Genomic DNA, 21,074 nt, shown 5'->3' on the forward strand with positions numbered 1-21,074 from the left:
TCTAAATGAAAATTATTTATACGAAGAGTCCGCTACTAAACAGAAAATATCTAAAAAAAAATTATTAAAAAAGATACTAAAAACGGCATTGTAATCGTTTTCCCACAAACGCACATCTACCTTTAGGCGTTTTGTAATGCCGATTGCATACCTTACTCAATTCGTTACCAGATTTGCCACAAACTGTGCTCCTAGTTCAGGTCGTTATCATCGTCTTCTGCACAAAGAAAAACTTCACACAAAAGTATGTACCGCTTTGACTTGTTAAATCCCTCTTGAAAGTATGCTACCATACCACACCGGCCCCATCCTTATACTTGACGCATCGATTCTCGTGAGAACTTGTCCTTCTCGAAAGCCGGAAATGTTGCGAAACAATTGTACCCATTGTAGCAGTTTTTTGTACCCATTCACCGTGCACTTTTCAATGTGATGGTAGAAACAATGATGAGAAGCACCATCTCGGGAACCGTTCGCTCTCACCCAAAAATGTCGATTCGTCCATAATCTGTCCCCGGCCTGGCTGGGCCGTGCCGCAGATCCGGGGATTAAATCGATAGTGAATCTCGCGGTCAGTGACGAAACAATGCCCGTGGATGGTGTGACCGTCACAGTAAGAGTGTGCAATATGCCCTACAGCATGACGTCCTCTAGCCGCCCTCGGCCACGAACGATACAATTACCCATCGTTCGGCGCGGATCATCGGAAGCTAAAGCGTGCGCACCCCACACCGCTTGGCGTTTGTTGTCGCGCGGGAAGTTATTACCGCGCCGTGGTAGTTATTTAAATGCACCGTAATCATGGTGAAGGGAGGCAGGTACGAAAGGGCAAAGTTAAATCGCTGAACAAGCGACACGTGTCACGCGAGGTGTAAACAATCGACACAGCCCCTTCCCGCGGGCCCTTCAGCCATTTCTGCTCTTTCTCTAGCCGCCACGTGGCGGCTCGCTTGAGGATATGAGCATTCTATTGCCGTTTAATGCTGGGGTAAAAATGATAAAAAAAATATGTATTTACATCGTGGTGATCATCAATTAGTTGCAAAAATGATGTCAATTGCTAATGTGGCTGTGTTTGCTTTGGCAACGCATTAACAATCCTCACAGTAGGAGAGCAATGTATGGGAATAATTCAAATAAAATTCATGAGAAAGGTGTATTCTCACACCTTGCAATTTGGCGGAAGCTTCAAAAGCAACAACACTCACACCCTGAATTCATCTTTCGAATCTTTCGATAGTTTGTTTATAGATAATTTTACACCCTAAGAGCTGACCAATTCGCTACCCATTGATATGCCAATCAGGTTCCATTTGTTCGATAAACTTTCAAAATTGTGTCCATTTTGCACGCAACGCACCACTTGTGCACCACCAAATCATGTCGGAAAAGTTTAATCGACCGGAATAAATATTTTATCCATATCCGTAACGATTTGTTGCCGTTTTGTAACGACTTTGCAGTGGACGAAGACGAAGTGACAGGGTGTAGGAGTAGTTATTGGGTGTAAAATATTTCACACATCAATATGTTTGTTGATTGGAAACACGTTCATTGGGTAGAATTTAATATGCTTGGCATTATTGATGCTCCCAGTGGAAAAGGATGGCTATTTGCTGATGGGTCCTTAGTGGAAATCAAAGCTTTCAGTTTGATGCTTGTAGTTTGAGGTCATATTTTACGCCTGAAACGCGTTGAACAGTTAACTATAATGCTACATTTTACATTAAATTGCTACTATTTTGCAATCATTTTAATCAAATAAATCCATCTACCAACTTTTATCGTCGTCAAATCATCACTTCATAATAAATAAGACATTAAAACAGAACCAAGAACGCTTTACCATTGTTCTTCAACAGGGCGAAAAGGTTATGTCAAATCACAGAGATTCTTATTCCAATTTTGTGATGATTTTCCATAACCTTTTTCCCTTCAGAAGCACACTTTGAAATATGGTATGGTACGTTTGATTGCTTTTTGTTCCAACTTTGAAGCATCCCCGGAAGCGAAAGCATAATTAGGGCTGATTTTGAACATTTCTCCCAATGGAAGAAATCCCCATCGGAGGTTATCTTTATCACAACAAGAGTTCTGTGTACTGATGATAATTAAATTGTAAACTTTCCTTTTGTGGAAGATCAAACGTTCAAATGAAACAAAATTTATGTGGAAATATGGAAATATGATTTAAAAAGTCTAGGATTCACTCATGAATAACAACGAATAATATTAACATCTAGATAAAAATATCTTCTAGTTTTTATTCACCGATTTTTCCAATTGAGTCTACTTTTTAACTCTTATTTGGTGCAATAGGAAAGTAAAAGGTACTGTCAATAGCCATTTAGTTGTATAAAATTTAAAATAGGAATACAAATAAATTATTAATCTAAAGGAATGAAATGTTTCGATCAATGTTCACACACGTTTGAGTATTTTCACCCTTACTTAGTATACTCTTCAGAACACTTTAACACAAAACTACAAACTACGTATGATGCTTGAAATGGACGGAATTCGGTTATTTGAGATCAAATTCAAAGGCATTGCTTCGGCTAAGACACTGGCCCTTCAGTTCATCAGACTTTCGTCCGCCGAGCGACAGAATGGACAGTAGCCTTTCTGCAGAAACTGGAGCTCAAAATCTTCCGAGTGAAACACTTGATTGCATTCCGAACAGACGGTAATTTGCAGCTCCGGCAGCAGGTTGCGATAGTATCGCGTCGCTAACGGAGCAGGCCCACGTACGATGATCACCTCACGCGGGTCGATCGCACGCAGCGCCTCACGGTCGAGCGTTGACGGGTAGGTGTCGATAATGTCCTAAAAATAGAAAAAGGAAAAATAATTAAAATATAATCCCAACACACCACCACCGGTATGGGTTCTTACCTCCTGAATGAACTGGTCCTGCTGATCGTATGCAGCGCTCTTCGGTGGAGCCAACAGCAACCGTTCCGCGTCCAGCTCGCTAATGCCCGCCTCCGGTGCAAACTCCGCCAGTGGTAAAATCTCGAAAGAAACGTACGAAAACACATACTCCTGCTGACAGTTGGGGCACCGATTGCCGTGCAGATGGGGGCTGTAGTTCGAACACTTGTAGCACATCGGCAGCAGCTCTTCCGGGTCGTTGAATCCACCCGGACAGGCCCGGCTGCTGATGTAGCTAATGTCGACCTGCTCCTGTATGCCGGCCGGTATCTTCAGCGACTGCAGCTTGTTGTTGATCTGCAGGTGCAGCTTGTTCGCGCCGAGCACTTTCGCCTGCTTCGAAAGGGTGTAGTAAACGGCACTGAAAAGGAGAAGGGACAGCAGGGACATTTAATAATGGTACAAATGGCAGCATAATGGTAATGGGCGACTTACAACAAACTGATTCCCTTCGGCGGCATCGCCCCGTTGATTTGATTCACCACAAACCGGCTCGTATTGAACAGGGTAAGCGGCGGGCTGCTTGTGAACGGTTCCTTCAGGTACGCGTTGATCGTATTGTAAGCGTAATAGATCGACGAAAGCTTCAGCAGCGCGCGATACTCGCCCACCCCGGCATCATTCCCATCCAGTGACGCCTCATCGCCTCCCAACAACTTCAGCGCTTGCTTCGCTCTCAGCCACGTGTAGTAGCCCGCGTCCAGGTACCGTTCCTCCGACACGGCACATTCTACCAAATTTCGCAGCAGCTTGGTAGCTTCGTGCGGTTTGCCCGCCAGTATGTACGCCTCGTGGGCCGATATGAACTGGTCCGACTCAGCCAGCCACTGCGCGTGCTGAAAGTGAATCGACGGCAGCACCTTCGGCAGATGCTCCGCCAAACGGAACGCTTCCGGCCAGTCGCGCGCCTCCACGTGCAGCTGCACCACCTGCTCCTCCTCGCCCAGCTTGCGATAAATTTCCGCCGCCAGCGGGAGCGCTTTCAGCCGCCGCAGGTGGCTAGCGATCAGCTCCAGCGGCACCCTTTCCGACCCGGCCAGCCGCCTGCCAATGTCGAGCAGCACATCGGCCCATCCCTGCTCGGCCACGATTTCGATCGCCCGTTCCGGTTCGCCGGCCGACAGCAGCAGCTCGGCGGCGGCCCGCGGCTCGTGCACCGAGCAGGCCCATTCTGCCCGCCGCCGGATCAACTCCTTCCGATCAGCGGCACTGCCCTCCTTGAGGAACTCCTGCGCCAGATCGAACATACGCAGATCGCTGTACATTGCGAGGGCTTTGCTGTTGTTGCCCGATTTCTGGTACAGCCGGGACGCCTCCTTGTACTTCCCGGCGAACGCGTACGTGTCCGCCAGCAGGACCTCTTTGGACGTTTCGCCCCGTTTTTGACGCTCCTTCAAGTCGCCGATCAGCTCGAGCCAGGGCAGGTTGCGAACCTTCACGTAAGCATCGCGCGCCACCTGATAGTTGAGCGCATCCAGGGCGGCTTGGGCGAGCCCCTCCCAGTCGGACATCGGCACACCGAGACAGGCTACTTGATAAGCGTCCCTGGAACAACAAAAAAAGGATTTAGAGTTTGGAAAAACTAACCAAAAAAGACACATTTCTTACTCAAACAAACCCGCCTCGACGAACTGCCACATCGTAGCGCCGAGCGCAAGCGGCACATTGCTCATCACGTTGCCCCGCAGACAGAAGGCGGTCGCACCACACAGACCCACCACCACGCCCAGCATCGTCTGAGGGCTGCGCGGTGGCAACGAGCCAACCCGCACGCTCAGCCCACCGGTTGTGTGGGAATAGCACAGCATCGACTCCAGGTGCGTGTTCCACGCGACCGAATTAACGCTCGTGTCCTGATACAGCATCGTGTCGGCGATCAGATCACGCACCACCAACCGTCCCGCATCGTCCACCACGGCCAGCTTGGTGCGCGATGCATTCAAATCCAAACAGCGCACCGACGAAAGCACCGTCGTGACCAGTATCGGCAGAGAGTTGTCGAGAAAGATGCGCCAAACCTGGCCACTCTTCAGCCCCAACAGCAAGCCCTCGCGCCCAGCCGGCCCACCGGTAACCTTAATGTAGCGTATGAAGCTATCCATCATCCATTCGCGCTGCAGCACCCCGTTAAAGTCGAGGCTTTGCAGCTTCTTCTCCTGGCACAGCACCAAATGCTGCGCGCACACGACCAGCAGACTGCAGTCGAACTTTTTCGCAATCTTTTCCTTCACCTTGTAGTGCATCGGCTGGTTTTCGGCCGAGCTCAGCTCGTACAGTACGACCCGCTCGGGCAGCTGCACCGCCAGCCGGTTCCGGTAGATGGCGATCTTGTGCACCAGATCGCGGCACTTGATGCGCACCTTCTGGCCGGACACGAGATGCTGTATGATCACGTCGCACATGTTCTCCCGGAACGCGTACCGCTCGCGGTACAGCGCGTGCACAGTGTTGAACGCGAGCGTGTAGCAGCCGAGCGTCCCGTCCTGACAGCCGACGACCTAAAACACACAAGACCCACATCGAATTATGCTTCAAGTATTTTAGGGTTTGCACATTGTTCTGCACACTTACCACACAGTTTCCTGCCGGATGTACGGCCGCGCTCCAGATCCACGATTCGTGCTGCTCGCCCAGCAGCCCCAACCGGATGCCATCCCTCGTAAACAGCTGCAGCGCCTTGTTGCAGCCGGCCACGATCAGAAACTCGCCGTTCGGGAAAAACGTCAGGCACAGCGGATCAAACGCAAAGTTTCGCTCCTTCCCAATCATCTGCCCGCCGAGCGAGTAGAACGACAGCGTCTGGGCCCAATCGATCACGCACAGTATGTCGGACGAGCCGGACGTCGCGGGCGGGTTCCAGGCCAGCCCAAAGATGGGGCTGTTCGGGCCGCCCGGCCGCTCGATCTTGATCTTCTCCTCGCCGGCCTTGTTGCGTATCGAGATCGTGCCGTTTGCCAGCCCGAGCGCAATGTACTGCCCATCGTTCGTCCAGGCGCACGCGTTGATGCGCGCGACCGACTTGTACTTCTGGACCGCTTTCTGCTCGGACGACCAGAAGGAAAAATCCGACACCGCACACGAGGCCAGCTGGTGCGAGATTGGGTTGAACGCTAAACATTGAATCGAATCGTTGTGGCTGTGTTTTGGGGGGCGAGGAAGATTGCAATGAGAAACTATTGGAAGTGAACCAGCACGAACCTGCTGTTACGCTGTATACGTACGAATACTTCAGCAGCCCTTCCAGCTTCTGCGTCCAGATGATGACGGTTTTGTCCGCACTGCCCGACGCAAACTTTTTGCCGTCGCGCGCGTACGCCACACAGTACACCGTGTCCTTGTGGCCCTTGAGCGAGTTGATCAGATTGCCGTCGATCGGATCGTACACGAGCACCTTGTCGCCGGCGGCCACCACCAACTGCAGACCATCCGGATGGTAGCATAGCGAGTGGATGCTAAACGAGACAGAGAGCGAATTATATGAACGTATTTACTGTGCTTTAAGCTCTAGCGATGCTTACCTAGCGACGTCACTTTTGTCGCTCGAGTCGTGGATCTTCTCAACCCATTTCGGTATGGCGCGCATCGTCTCCACCACGCCGACACAATGATCGTTGGGTCAGTACTACTGCTGGATGCAATTATGGATCGTACCACGTTGATGCACAGGTGTAAAATTGCACGTTTTAAGGCAGCCCACCGGTGGGTTGGTCGGCAACATCAACAAAAGCCTGAAGCGATAGAATGACAGTTATTTGTTAGTTTGCTGCCAGTTTGTTCGTGGACGGCGGGCTCCTAGCAACGGAATGTTTGTTTGTTATTCTTTTTTTGTGTCTAACCGCATCTGGATGAAAGATTGCATAAAGGTTTTAATTGTTTATCACTCGTATTTTAGTTTAATTTAATGTACCTCCACCATGCTGCAAATACTAGAAACTACTTGAGAATGAATTCTACGATGCTGACTTCGGTCAATGTTGTTTATTGTTGAAATGGTTTAATGGCTCTCTCTCTCATTCGTTCCCTAGCTCTATTTCTCACTGGTGAGACTCATCGCTGCAGCGGCACGTGAGCAGATTTCTGACTCTGCTCACTATGCACATTCTTCTCAGTACAGATGGTTTCCCACGTTTTTTATGATCATCAAGTCGTCATCCTTTTATTTTTATTATTTTTATTAAAGTTCCACCGCTCTTTTGAGATCAAACCTTTTCTGCGAAATTGAATTAAAACAGTTCACGCTCGGTAGTCCGCACTTGATCGAGTGCAGATTATCAAATGTGTGTTTTAATGAGTTTTTTTTTTTTAATTTTTGTCTCAGTTCAAGAGTTATTGGCTGGTATTATTGAATCCGTTCGTAGCGGCGGCGTACGTCCCGACACTCATTTTCCGAACGTACTAGATGGTTGCTCCAGTTGTTCACCGTGGCGTTGTAGGGCCGGGCTAATGAGATGTGTTGCCATCCCTAGAATTTCATGTGAGCGCCGTACGTTCCCGCTACGAACGGATTCAATAATACCAGCCAATGGCTCATCTCATGAGTTTAGTTCTCAAAAGAGCGGTTTAAAAAGGTGCGGAATACCGAGCTTGAACTGTATCTTGGTTTTAATTCTATTCTTCTTAGTTGACTTTGAATAGCGTTAAAACTTTTTTTAATGTTAAGCGTAGCGTAATAACATTGGCGTCATGGCGCACCTCGTGGTTCAAATTTAGAATCCACGACAGTGTAATAACGAAGTGACAAGACTATGTTTCATTTTTTTAGCTTTTACTTATTTTAAAATATTTGTTACTTATTCCTCCTCTGCAGTTCATTAAACGAAATTAATCAAACTACACTCAACCCATTTTAATGGACCACGTGCTGGGTGAAAATCGTGTCATCTATGAAAGCGAGTATAGCAGCTGCTTCGCTGGGGCCCGAATTCTATACTGATTTAACGCGCAATTCTTACAGATATGACTCAATTTGTCATGGACAACCTAAAGAATCATAAATTATAAAAACTATACAATTTAAATAAAATCTGTCGGATTCTTTACCCCGTTCAATAGCTTAATTTGTCACTAATTCTTCGAAATCAGTGACTTCGTAGTGAGAAGTGAAAGCCCTCATTCTCAACTCATCTCATCGAAATTGCGAGTTGGGAATTCTTTCTCTCCCAAACCGTACATGTATGCGTGTATGTGTCGCGCGTGTGCTACGTAGCGACTGTGTGTGTACGTGTGTGCGTGTCATCTGCATTGCCATGTGCTTTCTCCCTCTCGCACCTAACGTACGAACGTCCATCTCCCGTACGCATCAGCCACACAAACACACGGGGGAGCAACGCATACACACTTTTGCCGCTTGCTGCAGCAGCAGTCAACGTGACCATGCGTTTTAATTTCACACTTTTTTCCCGTACCGCACGCATCTAGAGAACCTGCACAGCACACTGCTAGTAATGTCCCAGCGCGTACAGTGCCGCTACATTACCTGGTAAGTTCAAGTCACGGGGTCGACCGTACACGCCGGCACCTAAAATAACCGGCATCGTCCGACCAGCCGCTGGTGTGAAGCACGCCGCCAACGCCGGTTTCTCGGTGTTGCGGGCAACGGTCGCGACGCGCCGACAGAAGTGTGCGTACGTGTGTGTGTGTTCAGTGTCAGCACGGTTACACGCGGCACGGGTGGCAACCCTGGCAGCAGCGTACCAGCGACAGCAGCAGCAGCAGCAGCAGCAATACATTCAAACAGTAAGAGAGAGAAAGAGAGGGAAAAAAGCCACACTCGCTCACACTTTGACTGATCTCGCTTCGCCCGTGTGTGTATTCTTCGCCCCGTGCCAGGCGGACCCGTTCAAAAAGAAGTCGTCTCGAAGGCCAGGCGGCCGCCATGTTGGAGTTTGCATGTTTGCTCAGAAATCGATTTTGAAGTGTGTCTCCGGTCGTCGTACCGCCGCGTCAAAAAGAGATTGTGAAGTTTTAGCAAGTTTTGACAATTGAAGTCGCGCGCCGTCCTCGTCGCGCAGAGGGGACACGGTGACGCAGAGCCAAATTTGCAAGTGGCAAGCCGTTTTTCTTTATTATTTCTACGGTGTGGTGGCCCCCTCCAAGAGAAAGGGCGCAGCGAGTAGTGGTGGCGCTGCAGGTTTTTGGGAAGCGAATTTTTTGTGCAGCGCGGCCCTGGTGCTGTCACGGAACAACCGCTGCTGGGCTGGCCCGGAACGTAGCCCCATCGGCCCCAACAGCCCTCTTGCTGGGCGCGACGGAGGAAGGAAACGGTCGACAAACAGAGCACGGAAGGAGAGCGCGCGCGTTTGTTCTGGGCGCGCAATCTGACCGACCCCGACACACATGACGGGTTAGTTTCATTATTCCGCGTTACGTTGTTGTTTTTTCCTCTGTTAGTTTCTACGAAATTGTTGTTTCTGAACAGTGTGAGATTGTGTTGTGTTTGCGCGGGTGCCCTCGGTGGTTTTGTCGCGTAGGGAAAGAGTTTGGCCACAAGAAGTTCTCGGAACGCGAACGACAGTGCAAGAGAGCGTGTGTGCGGTGCAGGGGTTGCGGCGGCGGCGGCAGAGGTGGCGCCGTTAGCAGTGTGTGTCATCATCAATTATACGGCATGATTCGTTTCTCGAGCCGTTCAAAGCCCGCTCGGATCGCTGGTAGTGGTGGTGTTGGTTGCAGTGACTGACCTGCTGCCGGGGCCAAAATACGCGCAGTCCAGTGTCCCCCCACCGACACAGACAAAAAAGGCGACGCATACGTATTTCATCATCCACCGCCGCTGCTGTTGTTTTTTGCTTCTAGTTTTTAGCAGTGTGTGAATTGCTGGACGAAAATGTGCTGTACCGCAGAATGCGTTTGCTAGTTTCACCGAAAGAGAGAGAGAGCGACAACGGTGTGGTATTGCAACTTCGCGGTGAGCTTGTGACGGAAAATAATCTATCCGCAACACGCAATTTTGCTCGAGTGTGACGTTTTTATCATTCGTTTTTTTTTTCGTTCGTCTTTCTTCTGTTTTGTTCAAAAGGGCGCGCGCGATAACGGTACGCCCACTTCGGTGTTGCGCGAACCCCTGCTTTCCGGCGCCATTTCTCCCTCCCTGTGTGTGTGAGTGTGTGTGTGTCCTAAATCGCAAACGTGAAAGAAAATCGTCGCGAAAAGTGGCGTGTGTGTGTGTGTGTGTAACCCCTTTCTTGTGCTTTACTCTTGGTGCAATTGTGAAGCAAGGAGAAGAAAGAAAAAAAAAAGTGCTGCCACTGCCCATTCGTCCCCCTTCCCCAGTATTATTTTGCGTTGCTGCGGCTTACTAGAGTGAAAAAGCACGTGCGTGAAAGAGAAGGCGCGGTTCGATGTGAGAATTCCGCGGGCGAAATAGACGAACCGCCCGAGAGACTACGGCCGCGGCATTTCGAACTCCGCGTGGGCTTGCTCTGGTGCTATTAGTATTGGTGCACGGAAGAGTTTTGTGTGTGTATGTGTGTGTGTGTGCGTGAATAGAAGAACGCTGCATTCCGGGCGAAAGTGGTGTGCGTACACAGTCCCGAAAAGGGCCTCCGAGTATCCCCGTCTCTTTCTTGCTACACAAGCCCTTACGGGACGGGCGCCGCAATCGAGGCTGCACCGTTGCGTGTGCGTACAGTGTGTGTGTGCGCGCGCGCGCGTGTGTGTGTGGTATCGTAGTGCCGCTGATGCTGCTGCTTGTGCTTGGGGGCACACGGTCGAGAGAGCGTACATCCAAGCACACACAGCCAAAGCGGACGGAAGAAGGGCAAGATCGCTGATACACCACGGCGGTGCTGTTTTGGAGCACATTGGTAAAGCCCTGCGAAGATCGTCTCACATACAATTAGCTGTGGTGGTGTAGTGTTGTGTGAGGGAAGCGAAGAAAAAGCACCAAACGCGGGCTCGTCGCCGTTGTGTTGTGTTGTTGCGAAAGGACGCGCGCACCGCTACCTCATTGTTGTTCCGGCTAGGGGGGGGGGCATTGTTCTCCTGTGTGTTGTTTTGCGTTTGTAGAAGTCGTCAAACGATCTCTCCATCTCGTTCGTTCGCGGCCGATTCCAAACGGCAACAACAGCGTCCTCTTCCGTTGTATGTGCATATTTGCTGTGTAACCAGATCTTTCTTCCCATTGTGTATGTGTGTGTGTGCGTGAGAGTGTGAATGCGTAGATTGTTAAAAAAAGATACCAATATGCCATGTAATTTCGTCCAAAAACACTGCAAACGAACCACAGCTTGACCGTGAAGTGCGAAATATGGTTCCATCCCCCAAATGTTTCACCCTTTTTACCCTTCATGTCCTGCAATTGCTCACCAACACATGCATTTGTTTCCACAGATTGTGCGTTCCCGGCGTGTGTGCGTGTGTGTGCATTTCACTGGCGGTGTCTCTGCTGCTACAACAAGACGACGGCGGATGGTGTCATGGTCGTGTGCAGAAGGAACGAGCTACTAGCCGCCTAAAATTGACACCCACCAACACGCTAAAACTGAAGGCACGTCCAAAACCAAACGCGCAGGAAGGTGAGCTGTCGGTGCTGCACCCTCCGGGTCTCTCATCGCAGTAGCCCGCGTCCCCTTACTTGCTCGATGCCGCTAGCAGCAGCCACGGCAACCGTGCGCATTCCATCATACGGCTGTGGATTGAAAACATCTTCCCGAAGGCGAAGACGGCGACGAACAGCAGCAGCAGCATCTGTGCTAGAGCAAATTTCCAACGCGCCAAGACGCTAACCACAATCCTTCGCTGCAATCGAGCGAGAGAAAGAGAGAAGGAGAGAGTACGAGAGAAAAGTACGCATTAAAAGAAAGTGCGACGCACTATTGCCGCGCGCTGCACGGCCCAACTTTTACAACTTCCACGCTAAGACGCGCGAACAACGCACTCGTGTCTCGGTTTAACATATCGACAGTTACGGAGAGAAAGAGGGAAGCACGGTGAAGGCGAACGTCGACTAGAAGAAGGAAAAATGCAGAAGAAAATAATACAGCAGCAGTTGCCGCAAGTGCGGAAGGTAATAACACTTTCTTTTTTTTTGTATCTAATTCTGTAGCCCATTGCTAGTAAGAACTGTATGTGCGAGATGCATCAGTGCAACAGTGCACAACCATGTGTGCGCACAGTAGAGGTCAGTAAATAGTCAAACGATGTTCAGCTTGTTTTTGGAGGCAGAGCGATCCTTAGGGCTGCGTAGCTGTGGTATTTGCACATTGAGATGCTACGCTACGTCATGGAATTATTCCTCCTCGGAGCGGAAATTGTTCTGATGTTCCATATGCAACCAAACGTAGTTTAGAACGACCGAGCATCATATTGACGAACACGGCTTTGTGTGTTTGTCAACAATGCTCTACGCACGGAAGGAACGGCTCCCTCCAGCGCAAGTACAGTTGCGTTTTTAGATTGAAAAGAAGTCTAGCTCAGGTTAATATTTTTAGCTCATGTAGCGGTTACTTTCACGACACACATATGGGCGGTTTAGAAGCAGTTTTTTGTTGATTATTCTCATGTGCATGTGCAGGTGAAACTATTTTTGAAACTAAAATAGCTGTAGGTTGCTTGAGGTAGAGCATTTTTAACATTCTTAAATCGTTAGGCGATTCCAAGTTTATAATTTCGATTGAAGTTAACATAAATAGATGGTTTAAATCAATAATTTATCAGCCAATCTTTGCCTAGCGAGCGCTTTTGCCTTATAATTGTGTACATTTAGCTGAAATGTTCATTAGAAGTTGACCGAAACAATCACAGCGAGAGGAGACTGACTGACAATCGAGAACAGTCTGAAACCATCACCCATATACTTAAACGAGCTCACCGAACCGGTTTGCTTGAGCCATGGTGTTTCCGATCAGTTTCAGTTGCTAACGCGCTAAATGCCCTGCGTATGTTCCATTTTTAGTGCCTCAACCATGATAGAGATTCAATTTTTATTTCAAATCGCACCTTTTACTCTTACCCTGTACTGTACCATTTTGACCGTCATAAGAGAAACCGTGAAATAATAATCGCCCTTTTTTTTTTCTTTTTGCAGGTCTTCACGACCACCACGGCCCAGCAGCACCATAGCCAGCAGCCGCAGCATCAGCAGCAGCAGCTGAACGCGGTGAAAAAGATCAACAGCCTGCTGCAGAGCGGTTCGGTCAGCGTGACGGGCATTCCGTCCGGCCAGCAGCAGCAGCGCATCATACACAAGAAACCCCTCACCCCGGTCACGGTGTCGAGCGCGAGCAACAACAGTTTCGCGGGCAGACCACTGCACAAATGCTACATCTGCGGGGAGAATGCGGGCGCAAACGCGACCCTCATCTCGGAAGCGTCCACCACGACCACGCAAACCGAGTACGTGGTGAAGCTGGCGAAGGTGATCGGCTCGGACTACTCGGTCGTGCTGACGGTGGAGGACGTGATCTGTCGCCGGTGCATCATGCTGCTGAACCAGTACGACAAGCTCGAGTCGGAGCTGGACACGCTGCGCGGCACGCTGCTCGGCTTCATCCACAAAAAGAACAACATCCCGGACGATGCGGATGCGTCCGGCATGCTCGGTTCGCCGCCGTCCAAGATGCCGAAGCTGACGCCCATCAGCTCGGCCGGTAGCGGCGGCACGGTGTCCACACCGATCGGTAACGTGATGTACAAGGTGGCCAGCGGCGGGCAGCAGCAGCAGGTGGGCGAAAACTTCCTATCCACGTCCGGGTCCGATCTGAACACCAGCAATACCTCCGACGTGGAAGCGCAGCTGACGAGCATGTTCGAGAAGGGCTCGACGGCATCGCCCGGCACGTCCGGCCAGCAGCAGCAGCCCGTCAAGCAGCACATCGTCGTGACCACGAACAATGGCGGCATGGTGGGGGCAGAAAACGCGACAGTAGGCACCACCACCACCACCACCACCGTCGGTGGGCTGGCCGCGAACCGGAAGGGCACCAAGATGTACAAGTGCATACCGTGCGGATTCAAGACGACCGACCTGTCCCAGTTCCAGCCCCATTACGCGACCTGCCCGCCACGGCTCGCCGGGCTTGCCGCGCAGAACGCGAACAGCCCGAACGCGACCGCCAACACCACCACCACCACCACCACCACCACTACCACGACCGGGTACCGGTGCAAGCTGTGCAAGCTTGTGTTTGCCAACGTCGCCTTGCTGAAGCAGCACAGCCTGCAGGAGCATCAGCAGCAGATGCAGCAGTCCCAGCAGAAGACGATCGTCACCACCACCACCGCGTCGTCGGCGGCAGCGGCCGGTGCCGTGACGCAACAGGACCACCACCACCAGCAGGGCTCAACCGGCGGCAGCACCGTCTACTCCTGCACGGTGTGCAACACGTACAAGACGACGGACAAGCAGGCGTACGACGACCATCTGCGGAAGCACATCAAGCTAAAGCCGTTCAAGTGTCGCGTCTGCCTGATGCGCTTCGAAACCCGCGAACAGGCGTCGATCCACGCGAAACAGCACCAGCCGGACTATTTTAAGTGCGGCATCTGCAACGTAACGTTCAGCAAGCGCGAGCAGCTGATGAGCCATCTGGAGGTGCACGAGTCGGCCAAGAAGCCGGTGAAACAGCCGACCCAGCAGCAGCAGCAACAACAGCAACAACAACAACAGCAGCAGGAGCAACTGCAACAACAGCAGCAACAGCAACAACAGCTCGCGACCGTAACCGATTCCTCCACGCAGAAGCTGCTCCAGGCGTCGATCGACGAAGCGCTGCGGGGCACGATCAGCGAATCGATGGGCGACTCGAACGTCATCCAGTTCTACACCTGCAACTCCTGCTCACTCACATTCCTGAGCGAACCGCTGTACACGCAGCACATCAAGACGCACACGGCGGGCACTGCAGCGGCAGCAGCACCGGCCGCGATAGCTTCGGGCGTCGAGCAGCAGCTGCAAGCGCACCAGGGCCACCAGTCGCAGCAGCTAATGCAGCTGAACAGTGGTACGGGAGGCGTGCGGAAATCGATTGCCACTTCCGCCGCCGTCGTGAACAATGCGTCCTCGACGGATGGCACTAGCAGGATGATCACGACGACGAGCGGCAGCAGCAGCAACACCACCACCGCTAACAGTGGGTCAAACGCTGGCTCGAACACAATTACCGACGGCGATCTCGAGAGCATCTTCGAGCGGATGCACTCCGAATCGAAGGGATCCGATTCGCGCACGTCGACGACGACGACCACGACGACGGAAAGCAACAACGTGATCATAACGAATCAGGACGGTTCGACCGGAAACATTACGTTTAACATTACGCTACCCCAGCAGGAAGATGGAACGTACGAGCAGCAGCAGCAGCAACAGCAGGTTAGTATGTGGACCGCTTTTTGTGTGATTTGAATTGCATAGTTTCTTGCTCAAGAGAGTGGTATGTCTGTCATTGGTATACATTAAATGTTGATTTTTGCGCACTTGAACGTATTGAAACTAGTGGTGTGATCTTAGGATCATACCCACGACACCGATTCGACTCCGGCTATTATTATTCCGATTCCAACTCCCGCAAAATCACTAGTTTCGCGACTTCGGAGTAGGAACTAATTGATTAAGGAATAGGACCCGGACGACTCCGGAGTAGGAGCCGGACGATTCTGGACGACTTTGAATCATCCAGAGTTAGACTCCTGGAGATTCCGGATGACTCAGACTCTGGATGACTTAGGATAAATCCGGATGACTCCGGATGACTCCGGATGACTCCGGATTACTCCGGATGACTCCGGATGACTCCGGATGACTCCGACTTTTGACGATTCCGGATGACTCCAGACCACTCCGGATGTATCCAGACCACTCCGAATGACTCCAGACCACATCGGACGGCTCCAGACCACTTCTAACGACTCCAGACCACTCCTAACAACTCTAGACCACTCCTAACACCGACTCCTGTCGACTCCAGATGACTCTAGACCACTCCGAATGATTCCAGATAACTCCGGTTGACTCTGGATGACTCCAGACCATTCCGGATGACTCTGGATGACTCCAGACCTCTTCGAATGACTCCAGACCACACCGGATGACTCCAGACCACATCGGACGACTGCAGACCATTTCGAATGACTCCAGAGGAAGACTCCGGATGACTTCAACTTAAGACAACTCCGCATGACTCCGACTCAGGACAACTACGGGCGATTCCGGACTTCAGATTTTAGCCAACTTTACCCGTTACTAATTAAAAAGCATTTTGTTGACCAAACCATAACAAATCTTCAATATTAGATATTTTAAAACACAAATTAGTTATTCTATTCGAATTTATATTGATTTAATTACGGAAGAACGGGCCAATATGGCTTTACTTTCCATAATACTATCTTTCATTATTGGATTATTTAAAAAAAAGTCTGTTCTAAATTTATGTAATGCACTGTGTGAACGCTTTTTGGGGACCTAAGAAGAAGTCATATGGTACATATCAAAATATTAGGCCATTCAAAGAAATAGTTTTCGTGAGCAAGGAACTATTCAGCAGACTTCGCAAAGTGATTTTAAAACCCTTTTGGAAATAATAGCAACAATTATTTACTTTTCTAATTCTCTCTTCCTCTCCCCCATCTCACAGGAACAGCAACAGTCCGTGGGAATCGATATGCCAACGCTCGACCAAGGAGACGATCAGCACCAGAAGGATGAGCAGCAGCAACAGCAGCAGCACATGCAAAGCATGCCCGTCAGCATGCCCAGCCTGGACGATGACGGCGAGCAGTCGCAGAACAGCCAAAACTCCAACACGGAGAACGTGCCGATGGAGCTGGAGGACATGCAGGGCGGCGAAGGCCAGCAGATCAACCTGATCCTGAACGATGGGCAGGTGCTGCAGCTGGACAATCACATCCTGACGACGGACGCGGAGGGCAACCAGATACTGGTGCAGGGCACGGACTCGGAACAGATCCAGCAGCTGCTGCAGAGCGTCGGCGTGGTGATGCAGGGCGGCGAGGGGCTGGGCGAGGGCGAAACGCTGCAGATGATTAGCGGCGACGGCAACAACCAGATGATACTGGTGCAGGGGGCCGACGGGCAGGAGCAGCTGATCGACGCGTCGCTGCTGAACGCGGACGGCAACATCGTCATCCAGCAGTCGCAGGAGGGCGAGCTGAACGCGGAGGGTACCCACATTACGACCGAGGACGGGCTGCAGATCCCCGTCTCGGTCGCGTTCACCACGGCCGGCGGTGAGGCGGGCCACGAGGGCCAGCTGACCGTGTCGGTGGCGGACGGTGGCGAGCAGCAGCTGCAGCTGCACCTGCAGCAAGCAGCCGAAGGAGAGGATGGGCAGCAGCAGCAGCATCACCATCATCACCACCATCACCACGGTGGGGATGGCGGCGGTGGTGACCATCAGCAGCAGGGAGCGATCCTTACCGAGAGTGGACAGATCATCCTGCAGGCGAAGGAGCACGACGAGGAGGCGACCATGAAGGTGACCGGCGAGGAGAACGGTTCGGCCATCGCCAGTGAGGACGGGGCGGCGGCCGCGGACGGCGGTGGCCAGACGAATGGTGGGGGCGCGGAAACGACGAACGGCTCGAACGGCACGACCGTCACGACGACGACGACAGCTACCTCCGGGACGGCGGGTACGAACGTCGTAACGTCCTCCAATGCCGGTGACGATCAGATGTTCAACTTTGACGAGCTGATCCAGCCGCAGATCGTCATCAAGCAGCAGCAGGTTAAATAGGTAAGTACGCCTGGTGGTGCCTGGTGGTAGAGAGGAGGGAGTCCGTCATTTGATGCGAATATCGTCTCCTTTTTGTAGGTCCATTAATGATAGTTTTTAGAGAGGATACGTACGACATAATCATCTTTCATATTGGGCTTGGAATCCAGACGGCTTCCTTTCCTCCATATACATATGGTTCACCTTGTCAGGTGCGTTTGCAAGCTGCACTTTTAAAAGCACCTCTTGGTGAGTGGCTGCCGCGGCCTACATTACGGGATCCATCCGGCGCTATCCCCAAGCAGCAGCAACACAGCCACAACCACGTGACCTTTCCTGGATTCAGCAGGAGTGGCATCTGTAAAACAGAGGAAAGGACACACACACACATACATATAGGTTGCGGTTGCACATCCCAAGCAAAAGAGAGAGAGAGAGGCCGATCGCGGCGCCGTGTAAATGTTATTAGCTTGTACTAGCCTTTGGTTTGTCACACGGAAAGAATGCTATAAATGATGTGTGTGTGTGCATGGTGTGTGTTAGATTGCATCTCGTTACATTGTACATATTTTGGCGTAAACACACACGCACACACACATACACACACACTACTTTCTAATCTACTCTGAATTTCAAACCGTGTCGCCGTGGATGCAAAGAATGGGAGCGCGTGGACGAATGAATGAAATTCGTCGCATTAATTAGGGCGAATAATATTACGCTAATAGAAACTACACACACAGGCAGTGAGAGTGCGTAAAGAGAAGATATGGATGATCAATACGATGTTTGTTGTTATGCATTCTAATGCAACACACACACACATGTGAGCTACTGTTTTCAGGGGGTGGTTGATATACGTGTGGGCGAACCACTTAGTCGAAGTGTAGAAAGAGGAAGATAATGCAGTGTGCCCGTTGGGGAACGCACACACACACAAACACACCCCACCCAGACACAGCAACAGAGCGTGTAGTTTCATTTGGAGCATAGCTTTTCTCGATTATGAAGGGAAATTTACGACAACAAGATATGATGGCAGGCGCGCGCGCCTGCCTGCCTACCTGTACAGGAAATTTGTTTCGGTTTGTTTTAACCGTAAGATTTTTAACGATAACAAAAAAAAAAACAATGATAAAAGGACGCTGCAGCGGGAAGAAAGGGTCAATACGGTTCAGCCAGTGGCTTTTCCCGACCAATTAGAGGAACGCGAATTTTTAGTTTGGTTTGCGTGGAATGTTGCTTTAATGCAAACCTCTGGCAAATGCTTTGGGCAAGAAGTTGCAAATTATTTTAACACACATACACACACGATCAATAATTCGTTAGGGCATCATGCATAGCTTTTATTGATGACCGCAAGCGCGCAGGGAGTAGAAAACAAAGAGCGAAGGAAACACAATCCTTTGCACACACGCACGCACGTACGGTATCATTTCCTTTCATGTTCTCCTTCATTTACACACACACACACGCACGTGCACTCGAACACTTTCTTCCTTTCATCAACTTTTTAGAAACAACTTATATTACTTTTATCATTTAAGCTAATACTAATGCATATATATTAACAACAAAAACAAAAGCTAGCTTTCAATGCGATAAAAAACAATTATGCGAGCGTGTGTGTGCGCGCATATGACTATGTTAGCATGCATGTGTGTGTGTGTGCGCGTGTGTGTGTGTGTGGTGTGTTTGCGAGGGATGAACGAAGCCTCGAATGAATGTGGAAATTTATGGATTGTAAGTTTAATATTAGCTATTTGTTAACATACCAGAAAACGCTAGAATAATAAAGGCTCAAGAGCAGAGGAAATGCACACACACATACACTCACATTGCTTGGAACAAAAACTAGATTGAGTTGCATGAGTTGAGCATGAGTTGTGAATGAGCGAAAAACGCGACCATTTTGTTTTGGATTTAAACAGTTTAAACAGAAGAGTGAGCTATGAAAATCCGCGAAAATAGGTGGACGATACACACACACACACACGTACGCACGCACGCACACACAACATATGCTTACATACTCTAGAGTACCATGTGCACGGTTTTTTACAAACATCAAAGCTGGCGTTGGCAGAGGTGTAGTGTAGGTAACAGCAGACGATAGTTATCGCGATTAAAATGCAGGTTTCTTTTTGTTTTTTTCTTCCTCCACATGTGGAACGTGTCGTGTAGGTCATTTTCTGTGTGAACGTTGAATTATCGGCTAAAATGTTTTATAGTGTGAGGGGCAGTTGATAGGCTCTGTAGAGCCACAGCATCAATGTATGCTGCATCCACATATGCCGGAAACTATCATCCAAAGATCCCAACGCCTTATGTTCTTATCGTTGGATGTTTGGGCGCGTGTGTGTGTGTGTGTGTGTTCATTAGAAGATCTGATTTGTGGCATGTTGAATGCAGAAAGTGGAGACATGTGTGTGTCCTGTGTGTGGCTGCTTGGAGTGTGTTTGTGTGTGCCCATGGTGTGGTTCACAGCGCTGATGGGGAATGTTAACAGAGTAGGCGCCACGGTGTGTGTAGAGTGTGCAAAATGTATAATAGAAATGTAAATATCAATTTAAAAACACCCACAATAGAACAACAGATACACGAGAAGAAATAGGAATGATCCTGCGTTTGCTTTAGCTAAAAGGCAACCCAATATCTTTTTTTTTAAATAGAATACAGTAAAGAATATTATTAGTTTGATCTTAATCGAATGAATACATGCGCACCCATCAACCGTAGAACCGGGGAAAAACATTTTGCATCTTTCCTATCGTTCGATGATAACATTACATGGAAATTAGACGAACAACAGGATGATGTATATCGAAAACTATATTAAGCGCCAGCTTTCGTGGGAAAGATCATCTTTTGAAAAACATAACACAAACCGTCTAAAAATGACGATTCGGGAAGGGGGAGGGGAGTGCGTTTAGAGTAAGAGTTCACATGAAATAAGAAACTGCATCATTGTCGACCCTCCCTCCCTCCCCCTCTTTCCCGCAGCAGGATTAGAAGTAATAGAAGAAACCAAAATATTGTTTTGAGTGTAAGCATCTATTTTCTTTTTCTTTCATTGTTGTTTTTTTTTTCAATAACGCCATTCGTTTTTAAAAGAACGTTTACATCATCTTTCTTTGCACGATTAAAACTCTTTTTATATTAAATGCTTAGTTTTAGTTTTATTGTCTTATCATTAGTGGTTATTAATACAGTACAATACACACATGCTTCTGAGTTCTAGTTTATGTTCTGTTTAGTTTTTTTACAAATGCCGATTTAAATACGATTTGAATTTTGAAACAAACAAAAAAGGTGGTGAAATACAGCAAGGGCACCGAAAGAGAGGATGCAAAGGGCCCCACCATTAATGGGGGAAAAACGAGGAGAAATGGCGCAAGATGTTATAAAACAGGAATCGAAACAGTTTCAGCAAACAAAACTGCTGTAAACAACCACCCCGGACGTACT

At 49.6% G+C, this 21,074-nt stretch overlaps 2 protein-coding genes across 9 annotated transcripts; one reads left to right on the forward strand and one right to left on the reverse strand.

Moving 5' to 3' along the window:
* Positions 1-2,232: 2,232 nt before the first annotated feature.
* LOC120898030 (intraflagellar transport protein 122 homolog) lies at positions 2,233-8,528 on the reverse strand. Of its 3 annotated transcripts, none has more exons than XM_040303341.1 (8): positions 8,411-8,528; positions 6,453-6,662; positions 6,156-6,386; positions 5,506-6,070; positions 4,543-5,432; positions 3,370-4,479; positions 2,896-3,295; positions 2,233-2,826 (listed from the first exon to the last, which is right to left on the reverse strand). In XM_040303341.1, the coding sequence occupies exons 2-8, from the start codon at positions 6,515-6,517 to the stop codon at positions 2,575-2,577; spliced, it is 3,513 nt and encodes a 1,170-aa protein (XP_040159275.1). In that variant the 5' UTR covers positions 6,518-6,662; positions 8,411-8,528; the 3' UTR covers positions 2,233-2,574. The 3 variants fall into 3 exon arrangements, with proteins under 3 accessions (XP_040159275.1, XP_040159273.1, XP_040159274.1); XM_040303339.1 differs by lacking the exon at positions 8,411-8,528 and adding an exon at positions 6,842-6,918 and having other exon boundaries at positions 2,575-2,826; XM_040303340.1 differs by lacking the exon at positions 8,411-8,528 and adding an exon at positions 6,771-6,837 and having other exon boundaries at positions 2,575-2,826.
* On the forward strand, positions 8,253-19,426 carry LOC120898031. Of its 6 annotated transcripts, none has more exons than XM_040303343.1 (5): positions 8,253-8,413; positions 11,263-11,938; positions 12,959-15,241; positions 16,506-17,627; positions 17,706-19,426. In XM_040303343.1, exons 2-4 carry the CDS (start codon positions 11,894-11,896, stop codon positions 17,625-17,627), a joined length of 3,450 nt encoding a protein of 1,149 aa, XP_040159277.1. In that variant the 5' UTR covers positions 8,253-8,413; positions 11,263-11,893; the 3' UTR covers positions 17,706-19,426. The 6 variants fall into 6 exon arrangements, with proteins under 6 accessions (XP_040159277.1, XP_040159281.1, XP_040159276.1 ...); XM_040303347.1 differs by lacking the exon at positions 8,253-8,413 and adding an exon at positions 8,759-8,849; XM_040303342.1 differs by lacking the exon at positions 8,253-8,413 and adding an exon at positions 8,806-9,277.
* Positions 19,427-21,074: the final 1,648 nt, after the last annotated feature.

Source organism: Anopheles arabiensis, chromosome 2 (genome assembly GCF_016920715.1).
Source record: "Anopheles arabiensis isolate DONGOLA chromosome 2, AaraD3, whole genome shotgun sequence".
Taxonomy (NCBI): Eukaryota; Metazoa; Arthropoda; class Insecta; order Diptera; family Culicidae; genus Anopheles; species Anopheles arabiensis.